General features: G+C 35.2%; 1 protein-coding gene across 2 annotated transcripts in view; it reads left to right on the top strand.

Annotated features, from left to right (window-relative positions):
• Positions 1 to 12,076, top strand: part of LOC106461492 (paired box protein Pax-5-like) — a 75,566-nt gene that overhangs the window by 22,072 nt on the left and 41,418 nt on the right. For both annotated transcript variants that reach the window (XM_022388465.1, XM_022388464.1), the window contains exon 3: positions 11,561 to 11,758. In XM_022388465.1, coding sequence (XP_022244173.1) covers positions 11,561 to 11,758 — 198 coding nt within the window. The remainder of the gene's footprint in view (positions 1 to 11,560; positions 11,759 to 12,076) is intronic.

Below are 12,076 nucleotides of genomic sequence, written 5' to 3'. Positions count from 1 at the left end.
GTTACAGTAATCTTGCCTGAACAGCTGAATCTAACATACCTCCCCAATTACAGTTATCTTACTCAAACAGTTAACTACAACATATCTCTCGTGTACAGTAATCTTACCAAAAAAACCTACTAACATACTTCCCCGGTTACAGTAATCTTGCCTGAACAGCTGAATCTAACATACCGCCCCAATTACAGTTATCTTACTCAAACAGTTAACTACAACATATCTCTCGTGTACAGTAATCTTACCAAAAAAACCTACTAACATACTTCCCCGGTTACAGTAATCTTGCCTGAACAGCTGAATCTAACATACCTCCCCTATTACAGTTATCTTACCCAAACAGTTAACTACAACATATCTCTCGTGTACAGTTATCTTACCAAAAAAACCTACTAACATACTTCCCCGGTTACAGTAATCTTGCCTGAACAGCTGAATCTAACATACCGCCCCATTTAAAGTAATCTTACTCAAACAGCTGAATATAACATACCGCCCCAATTAAAGTAATCTTACTCAAACAGGTAAATATAACATACCGTTCCGATTACAGTAATCTTATACAAACAGGTAAATATAACATACCGCTCCGATTACAAAAACATTTTGCTACAACATGCCGCTCACGTACAATAATCTTACCGAAACAGTTAACTATAATTACCGCCCCGATTACAATAATCTTACTCAAACAGTTAACTCAAACATACCGCCTTGATTACTGTAATCTTACCGAAACAGTTAACTATAATTACCGCCCCGATTACAATAATCTTACTCAAACAGTTAACTCAAACATACCGCCCTGATTACTGTAATCTTACTCAAACGTTTAACTATTACATACCGCTCCGACTAGAATAATCTTACTGAAATAGCTAAGATATTGCTCCCGTTACAGTAATATTACACAATGTGTTTACTAACTTACCGCTCCGATTACAGTAATCTTACTTAGACAACAACATAACACTAAATAACGTACCGCCTCGATTACAGAAAACTTAACCACGCAGCTAGAGTAACTGTTTTAGAAATACCACACCAAAATTTAGTTCCCCCCCCCGCCACAAATTTCATAACTTACACATGTTTAACTTTTTTAATGCTATTTGTTTGTTTTACCTTTTATAATACGAAAAAAAACCTTAATAATTATTTTTGCATGGAGACATATTTGAACCACAGACGCACTTAGAAGCCCTTATACGTTTCCCCTCATTTTATAACATGCTACCCTCTCTCATCTTTATTAAACTATTTTTCCATTAAGAAATGTAACAGCTGTTAGTGTTACATTCACATAGGCTTACACAACTAAGCAATGAATCCAATATTCACATAGGCTTACACAACTAAGCAATGAATCCAAATTGGACGCATTACTTAGTTGTGTCTGTCTGTGTAAATATTGAATTAATTAGTTAATTGCGTCAGCCTGTGTGAATATCGGATTCATTAATAAGTCGTGTCTGTCTGCGTGTGTAAATGGTGGATTCATTACTTATTTGTGTCTGCCTGTGTGAATATTGGAGTTGTTATTTAGTTGTGCCAGCCTGTGTGAATCTGCTGAGTTACAATGATTATAGTTTGTTTCAATATAAGCCACCAGGAAAGAAACGATAAAGATCATTTTCTACTTTTGATAAAGTAGTAGTTGAAAATTAAATTAATCTGTAGGAACGCTTACCCATGTTATACTACTAGTTTGGAGATAATTAAACCGTAAAATCTGATATATTTCTTAGATTCAACTTGCTAATATATTGGAGCATGATCGTATGTAAACGCAAAATCCAACTAATCCAGTCGTTTTGAAATATAGAACATCACAGACTTTACACCTCCACTTACAAGTGGCAGGCCCCATAAAATAATTACAAAGTACTTGGATCCCGCTCTTACGATCTGTTGGCAATATGTGTAGAATCAACAGTTTTGGTCCACATGCATGGTGTTCAAAACATAATGGCCCGGCATGGCCAGGTGGTTAGGGAGCTCGACTCGCAATCTGAGGGTCGCGGGTTCGAATCCCCATCCCACTAAATATGCTCGCCCTTTCAGCCTTGGGGGCGTTATAATGTTGCGGTCAATCCCACTATTCGTTGGTAAAAAGAGTAGCCCAAGAGTTGGCTGTGGGTGGTGATGACTAGCTGCCTTCCCTCTAGTCTTACACTACTAAATTAGGGACGGCTAGCGCAGATAGCCCTCGTGTAGCTTTGCGCGAAATTTAAAACAAACAATCAAAACATAAGAAAATGCAACACATGTTCATTAGATAATAATCCAATCGAGCAGCTAAAAAGTATGTTGCAACCTTGTTTCTTCTTATAATCAATGTACGAAACAATAGTAAAATTGCAACATGTATAACGTGTTATTATAGTTGAAAACCATGACAGTGGGTTAGACACTAAAATGAACGATATCATTTCTGAAATATATATCTCTATCCAAATAAAGTGGGTTAGACACTAAAATGAACGATATCATTTCTGAAATATATATCTCTATCCAAATAAAGTAGTTTCATATTTGTATTACGTATCGTGGATTATATTCAAGTTTCAATTTCTTCGGTATAAAATTTAGATTTATAGAGGGAGCGTGACTTGTAAGCAAATATTTCCTTTAAAAGAAAAGTGTATTTCAAATCCTTCAGAAACATTTCTATGAGTGTATGATAGCTAATATCTGCGATCATTTGCTACGCGACTTAGATTTTAAGTGCACGAAATTCTATGTGTTCAAAGTGCCTTTATATCTCCACTTTACATGCTTTTGTAACACTTCTCAGAAGGAAGGTGTGGATGGTCTGTGTTACTATGCCTTTATATTATTTTAAGTGACTTAGCCACGTACAGCAGCAACGGTCTTTACTGTTGTTGTTTTTTGCAGCATCCATACACGTAATAGGTGTAGGCGGTCATAATGCACACATACGTTCTGTCCGTATGTAAGTGGAGTGTTGCGTGTGTGCACGTTCTTTTCCGTGCTTTTGTTTCCAGGCCGACAAAATGGTCTTTCTAATCAAGAAGAATGCCATGGCAAAGTTCTTTACAAAGCAGCTCTCTTCCACGTTACATTCTTCGCTTGGTCCTCGGCTTTATGGTAAGATCGCGTCAGCTAAATTAGCAAAATTTAATTTTCGGAAACGCATGATTTCGAAATTGCGTGAACGATACTAGCCAGACTCTTGGCACGTGCTGAAGCCTGCGTGCAAGGGGCCATATGGAGGAGTTTGGGAACTGCTAATACAGTATTTGCTGCCAACATTCTGTTGGTAAATGACAGCAGCCATGGTCAGTCTCATACCGCGCTTTTTGAGGTACATGGCCTAGCTGTGGTTTCTTGTAATTGGTTATAAAACACGGTTTATTGTGTTCAAGTACGGCTTAAAGTTTCTCTTAACAAGGAAAATTGCCAGCGAACATGTGGGTTTTGACAGAGAGAGAGAGCGGAGAGCAACAGAGTAAAAGTGACAACGACTGACAAGGAGTACGACCCTTGCTGTTTCTGCTGTCTTTTTTTATTATCTTATCTCATCTGAATTGTGTTTCGATGACATCATCTCAGCTCACTGTACTTTTAGTGAAACCTAAAGTCATTGCAGGTATATTTGAAAGGTATAACCTAAAGCTATTTTAGTTATATTTGAAAGGTACAACCTGAAACCATGGCAGGAATATTTTAAAGGCACAACCTAAAGCCATTGCAGGTATATTTGAAAGGTATAACCTAAAGCCATTGCAGGTATATTTGAAAGGTATAACCTAAAGCCATTGCAGGTATATTTGAAAGGTACAACCTAAAGCCATTGCAGGTATATTTGAAAGGTACAACCTAAAGCCATTACAGGTATATTTGAAATGTACAACCTAAAGCCATTGCAGATATATTTGAAAGGTATAACCTAAAGCCATTGCAGGTATATTTGAAAGGTATAACTCAAAGCCATTGCAGGTATATTTGAAAGGTATAACTTAAAGCCATTGCAGGTATATTTGAAATGTACAAATTCTCTGCAACTTTTCCCAACAGAAGAGCTCTTCCTATACAAGCCGACAAAAACATTCTTATGTTTTCTATCCTGCGTTCGGGCTCTTGATTTTGTAATTTGTCAGCCATCACAATATGAGTACAACCTGACTAGATTCTATGCATCCAGCCTTCGTCGTTCCATCTATCTGGTTTACGGGGCTTGGCTTTTAGCTGTCTCAGATTTCGCTTCTAAGTCGCTCACGATTCCGTGGAATGCTTTGTCCGTCACCGCCTGGGAAAACGTAATAATTAACCAGAAACTCCTCCCTTCACCCGCCCCCACAACTCTGTTCTGTCGTATATCGCCGTCATCTTTTAACGTCACGTGCCCTTGTCAGTACTCGTATATTAACATTCAAGAAATTTGTCAACGCTAATTTTTGGCAATTTTAACGTTAACGTTATCGGAAAGACGACTATAAAGTCTGATCTCTAGTCGCCTCTAATAAAATATGTAAAACAATAAAATGACTTATACTGTTCTCATAAAACTTGTTAAAGTTAATTAGATTTCTATAAATACTATATGAGTCATACATTTATATGAATTTTGATAAACAGTTTAGGAATATAGCTTTTGTTTACCTAAGGTTATTTTCCTGACGTTTATAATTGGTAAAGGGTTTCATTAAACCCAACAAGTAAACATTTTCACTCCAGTCCGTTCATTGTTCAGACTCACGTACTGTTGATTGGCTTACTGTCGGTTTTAAGATTAAGCTCATTAACGACAGGAAGATTATTCTCGGTCCTGTAAATAACCATTAATGACAGGAAGGTGATTCTCTGGACCTGTAAATAAGCTATCTTTTCCCAACCATTAATTAATCAAAGCCGTAACAGTGGTCCATTTGGCAAGTCTTGTCGTAGAGAGATATAAATATCTTCCTAGTCCAGTGACTATGTACAGACAAACTAGCTAAAAAGAAAGCGAGATTCAGAGTTATACTGCAGAATAGCTATTATTGCGATGTACTTGGAGAATGGCGTCTTTGTTCCAATCACTGTAAGGACTTGTCTTTGATGGTGCGTATGCGACACTTTATCGTGAAAATTTATACGAGAAAAAAAAATCTTTCAGGATGTTACAATGTTAAGGGTCCATATGGTTAATGATCTTTTTGTCTATTGCTAATTACTAATATATTAAATTCGTGTATGTTTCTTTATTCTTCAGCGTGTTTTTATGTTAGTACCTATTTTTACCCACACATATCTTGGTACACATCGTTCGTTTCTTTTATATTATATTTAACAGGATTTCAGTCATGAACGCGTTATTGATATTTTTACAATTATTTTCACAGGTAATTCGTGATTCGATTTGGAAAACACAGTTTAAGTAATTCAGATATAACAATAATCATTAAGACAATGCATTAAACCATCAGTATGGAGCAGTGGTGAAGGTAAAAAAAAATTAGTTAATAAATCTTACAATGCGGGAAACAATCGTAAAAGGCTATCACATGGTATATTACAATCACGCTTGTTTTGTAAGAGATCACCACTTGATTGACGAACAATATGAAGTTTTTGTAATAGCTATCTGTGGGAGTAAAATATTTATTTCTTTTTGTCTGTGATGATCGTACTTGTAATTTAAACGGTGTACGTGGCCATGTCTCGCTGTTAGAGTCGAAACGTTTTACAGAAATAAATGTATTATCCCACAGATAGCTATTTCAAAAACTTCATACCATGTTTTTCGTAAGTTCATTATTTTACAAGCTCTAAGTTCGATTATGAAAATAAGATTGTACGACAGGAATAATCACGATTTTAAATTAATGATATGTAACATGTAGTATATGGTCTTAAGCTGTGACAGTTTTTTATTTATTTATATATTCCTTTTCATTTTATGATATATTACCTCGCCTCTGCCAACTCAGCTAACTAACAAGGCACTTGTTTAACTACTCAAACTATTTTAAAGCTAAATATGGCAGGGAACAAACAACGTTATAAGTCCCATTTGGTTGACATGCTTCTATAACAAGCCTAAAGTGGGCGGGTTCAATTTCTTGTTTGTGAGTTTGTTTGTAATTAAGCACAAAGCTACACAATGGGCTATCTGTGCTTTGCCCACCACGGATATCGAAACCCGGATTCTAGTGTTGTAAGTCCAGACATGCCGCTGTGCCATTGGGGAGCGTTTGTGAGTTTAAAAAGTTCTCCATTTTCTTTACCTATACGAATGCTTAGCTTGATAATTCTTTCATGATATTTATTATTTCTTTAAAAAATGCTAATTATTTTAGTGCTTAGCGATTTATTAATTAACCAACCCCTTGAATTTGATAATATAATCTGGACATAAATAAGGTAAAATTGTAAGTCGAATTTAAATAATATATGATAGTTAACCGCCTATATTAAATGTGTGTAAATGAATTATTACAGTACGGTACAGCTTGAAAGGTAATCACCATAAGTTTGAGAATAATATTATCGTAAAATATTTCTGACGTACACCACTAACAATAATGTCTTTGTCGTTATTCCCGTCATCGAGTCCTTCACTAAGACATGATTATGTGTAGGCCATTGTCAGGTATATATAGACTCATTTATCATCTAAAACACCCGCCAATTCTTGTATCTTCTCTTAGATCTTCTAATTATATCCTGGGCTTACCTTAGGATATTTTACACGAATGTAAAGAACGTCTCAGCTTGCTATATACATCTGGAGTTGTTAGTTTGTAATCAACAAGCAAAGCCTCTCTCTGGTGTGTGTCAGTTGTTAGCAATATGTTTCGCATTGGACTGTAGCCATAGAGTGGTCTCTCTGAGGATTCTTTTTCTTCTTTTTTTTTGTGGGTTTGCCAGAGTGCATAGGGGGGAAGTAGTTGAAGCAAAGCAACACAAAGAATAGCTGTTGTCTGAGGGAGATAAGGGGTGGGTGGGCAAACAGATGCTTTTTGTGCCCCCACCGATATGTGCAGTATAGGCTCAGGAAATGTCTAGGATTCACACAAGACGTCCTCTACCTTACCTTCAGCACAACGTGCAAATGTGCGAAGAATAAAGTCTCCTTTGATGCCACCGAGGGTGTATATACCACCAGTTTTATTTTGACTCCCATTCTACTGATAGACTTCTTTGTCTTCGAATCACACGCAGGAATAAAAATCCTGTAGGTTTCCACTAAAATTAGTCCTGGCATAACACTTGATGTTACTGATGTACAAAGTTTCTTTTTCATTGTGTTCGTTAGAAAATGAAGCACATGTGTGAGGAACAATAAAACTTATGATTGACACATCTTGTTCAGACAGAATTTAATGTGCCGAGCCATGCAAATTCGATAGTTCGGTGATCAGTCTCTTGTAGAAATTATTTTCAAGAAATTCATCATATTGTAAATTTTCTCTATTAATCCAGGAAAAACACATTTTTCTCGGAATATATGTTTGAATCATACACTTTATACATATGTGTGTACATATAGGTAAGTTATAAAAAAATAGGCTTAGAAGACCCAAAATTTAGATTAGCAGATTTAAAAAAATATATTTTTGGAATATTTTTCATACGTATCTATAATTTGTGTATATTTAAGAAGTGGTTCCTGATGTTCTGGTCATACTCACACAAATACATTTTATTTTCTGAATATACATTTGTTTCTTGTACATTTTTTTAACATACGTGGCTGTATAATATTCCTGTGTGATCTTTCCTACTGTATTCATGTGCTCAGTTAACATTCTAGAAAAATAGAATTCGACCGCATAGAATAGTATCCTACAATAAAAGCACATCTAACAGTCTGATAATGCACATTGTTTAATAGTACCCCACAAGAAAAACATATCTGACAATCTGATATTGGGAAGTACTTTAAGAGCATCCTACAAAAAAAAATCTGAAAGTCTGACGATATTACGAAATAGCACATTTAATAGTACCCCACAGTGGAAACATTTGACAGTCTGATATTATAAAATAGTTTATTTAATTGTATCCTACAAGAAAAACAAATAAGGCAGTCTGATATTATGTAATAGTTTGTTTAGTAATATCCTACAAAAAAAAAGATGAAAAGTTTTCATGTAACGAGATACTCAAACAATGATGAAGCTCCAGGCTTTTATGAGACACCTTATCAGTATTCCAGATGGAGCGTTATTTTGGCAATGTAACCACTTTGATTTCACTTCAGGGGAAGTGTCTCTCTGGTTGACGATGTAAATATTGTGATTTAAGGATTAAACTTCAAGGGAAGTGTCTCTCTGGTTGACGACGTAACTACTTTGTTTCACTTCTGGGAAGCTTTCGTTTCACTTAGAAAAGAAAATACTGTAGCTTCACGCTTGAAAGTTGTTATTATCCGTATATACAGAGGAAATAATATCTGGATTTATCTTATAAGAAGCTGCATCTCTCTACCAATAAGACTTTAGAATGTAATATCTTCATGTAGAGATCATCATAATTCTATTCTCATTTAGCCTATTGGGAAAAATATTTGTCTTTTTATAACCAGAAAGACATTTCCTTTTAAATGAAATCACAATAGTTACACCTTCAACCAGAGAGATACTCCCCCTGAGGTGAAATCACAACAACCATCTTCTTTTAGAATTGAAATTGTGATAATTATTTCTCTTAGTCAAACGAAACAACTTCTCAGAATTGGGTTGTTTGTTTCTGATATTTGTTCCAAGCTACACAAGCCGATAGACTATAGCAATGGCAGCTAGTGAACAGCACCCACCGCCAATTCTTAGGCTACTCTAATCGAATAGTAAGATTTCACCGTCATTCTTACCACGCATTCATGGCCCCAAAGAGTAAAGCGCGATCTTGCGACATTGGGACGCAAATCATGGATCCGCAGATCACAGTCCAGCACACTAGCTAGTAGGTCACACCGGACAGGCCTTTCTTGAAATTGAAATGGAATCATAAGAGCTTTCTTCCAAATGAAAGACAATTTCACAGAAGTGAAATCATATTTATCTGTCTAGTTAACACTATCTCCCTAAATAACATCCTGACATTTATTTGTATAGATCAAAACACAACTTCCCTTAAGTATCATTGATTGTGGTAATTTCCCATAATTAAATTAATAGAAGTCATGATCATGAATAGAGATACTCACACCCAGGGAAGGAATTATAGGAGTCGCCTTTTACAGTTGTCGTAGGCTGATCTGGAGGTTAACTTACGGTTGGTAAGCTTTGTTGGAAGCGTGTGTGTAATCTTTCTAAATTGAGCTCATGATTACAATCTTTGCGGGCAGAGAATAAGTACATCAGGTGGCGAAGTAGTGGTAGTCATTCTTTCAATTAGAGAAACAAAAACGCAAGGTGCAGACGTTTTTGGTTACATTCGTGGCAGTGACGTTATGATGGTCAGCATTCTAGGCGTAAACACACAGTTTTAAGACGGAATGATTTTCTTTTCTTGTACAGAAATACCAGAGAGAATTGATGCTTTAAGTGACGATTTTCATTCTGCGGTAACTCGGTGGTAATACGCTAACCTGATAAAGATATCTTGCGTTTGAATTTCTCAGGTTTTTCCTTTTCATGAATTAAAAACACTTTCATGTATTTGATTGATTTAGTCACTATCTATTGAATAAATAAACGATTCGCTTCACAATGTTAGAATCATTTTTGTTTAGTTTCATTGAGCAGTTTTTGTTGTTGTTTTATTGTTACTTCCAGTTTGAAACATTCAAACACGGCACGTGAAGACAACTTATAAATACTTAGAATTTTTTATGTTTTCACTAAAGGACAAAAAAAAACTTTAAAAATGATTATTATAAGAAAGTATAATTATCAAATACGACACATCCGGTCGTTTTAAGAGTTATTGTGTATTTGAACCCAAGGGCATTATTATTTAGTGTCTCTGTACTATTAACTGGCTTGTGTATTTGAACCCAAGGGCATTATTATTTAGTGTCTCTGTACTATTAACTGGCTTGTGTATTTGAACCCAAGGGCATTATTATTTAGTGTCTCTGTACTATTAACTGGCTTGTGTTTTGTTGTTTTTTCGTCATCAATTAACTATATGCTTAGGATTTAGAGGTATCCTTTCAAGATCACAATTTAATTTATTTCTTCGTAATAGCTTCACAATAATTATTATTTTTTACTTGAATTACTCGTATTAATTTTTATTGCGTCAACATTAGTGAACAAATTTTGCGGTATCTGGTCAAATGAGTCCATACATACTTCCAGTTCTTGCGTCATTGTTAGTAGTGCTGAGTTAAATACAATATTCGTTTATTGAGACAACTGCACTGAACGTTGACAGATTTTGTAATATAGATTAAATATATATTTTCGTACCTTCATTTCTTGAGTCACCACTACTTAGCGTTGACAGATTTTGCAATATAGATTATTAAATACATATTTTCGTTCATACATTTCTTGATTCACCACTACTGAACGTTGAAAGATTTTGTAATATCGATTAAATGCATAATTTCAAAGTTTCAGCTCTTGAGTCACTCTTACTGAACGTTGACAGACTTTGTAATCTAAAATATAATAGATGCATACTTTCATACTCTCAGCTGTTGAGTCACCGCTACACTGAACATTTAAAGATTTTGTTACATCCGATGTAATAGAAATGTATCGCTAAGAAACACCTTGAATAACTCCAAAAAACTAAAAATGCTAGGCCTTTTTTTTTCATTTCAAATGATATAACATCAAAACACTAACGGGGGGGGGGGGGTTCTAAGCGTTGTTTTGCTATGATGATAAATTGACATTTTTAAGAGATTAAAGGAAATGATTGTTAGAATGCATTGTTTTACCTTCCATGTTCATAGCGCGAACTATAACACTCGTTATGAAACTAGCAAACTTCTTTAAATGAGAAACTCAATCTCATAAGTACTCTGTAGACTTTATGTAGATAAATAAAGTAGTTGTTGTTATGAATTAAATTAGATCTTATCCATGTTTTCATGCATATATTGTGATCTTATCCATGTCTTCATGCAGATATTATGATCTTATCAATGTCTTCATGCAGGTATTATGATATTATAAATGTCTTCATGCAGGTATTATGATCTTATAAATGTCTTCATGTAGGTATTATGATACTATCAATGTCTTCATGTAGGTATTATGATACTATCAATGTCTTCATGCAGGTATTGTGATCTCATGAATATCTTCATGCAAGTATTATCATTTTATCAACGTCTTCATGCAGGTATTACGATCTTATCAATGTCTTCATACAGGTATTATGATTTTATCAATGTCTTCATGTAAGTATTATGATACTATCAATGTCTTCATGCAGGTATTATGATCTCATAAATATCTTCATGCAGGTATTATGATACTATCAATGTCTTCATGCAGGTATTATGATACTATCAATGTCTTCATGCAGGTATTCTGATCTCATAAATGTCTTCATACAGGTATTATGATTTTATCAATGTCTTCATGCAGGTATTATGATTTTATCAATGTCTTCATGCAGGTATTATGATCTTATCAATGTCTTCATGCAGGTATTATGAGACAGGGTCTATAAGACCAGGGGTCATCGGCGGCAGTAAACCTAAAGTGGCGACTCCAAAGGTGGTTGAGGCAATATCTACCTATAAGAAACAGAATCCCACCATGTTTGCCTGGGAGATTCGAGACCGCCTTTTAGCGGATGGTGTTTGTGATCAGGATAACATCCCCAGCGTTAGTTCTATTAATAGGTAAGAATCTTAGATAGAAATATAAACTTCAATCTTATGTTGGCTGAGAATCCTACTGAGTAACTAAACAGGTTTTTAGTAGGAAACATTTGTTTTATCGACATAAAAAGCTAACGTTTTGACCCATAGTAGCGGGTCATCGACAGGCTATCGCTATAGTCAAACTTGCCATGACTTGATGAAACATAGTTGAATGAACAACAACTGCCTGTTGTAGAAACACCAATGTAGAGGACAATGTTTCGAAAGTCTTCTGCCTTTCGTCTTCAGGTTAATTTATGTATGGTGTTGTCGGTCCACCAGAACACTATAAAGACC

This window comes from Limulus polyphemus, unplaced genomic scaffold, assembly GCF_000517525.1.
Source record: "Limulus polyphemus unplaced genomic scaffold, Limulus_polyphemus-2.1.2 Scaffold971, whole genome shotgun sequence".
NCBI lineage: Eukaryota > Metazoa > Arthropoda > Merostomata > Xiphosura > Limulidae > Limulus > Limulus polyphemus.
This window is presented reverse-complemented; position numbering and strand designations above follow the sequence as displayed.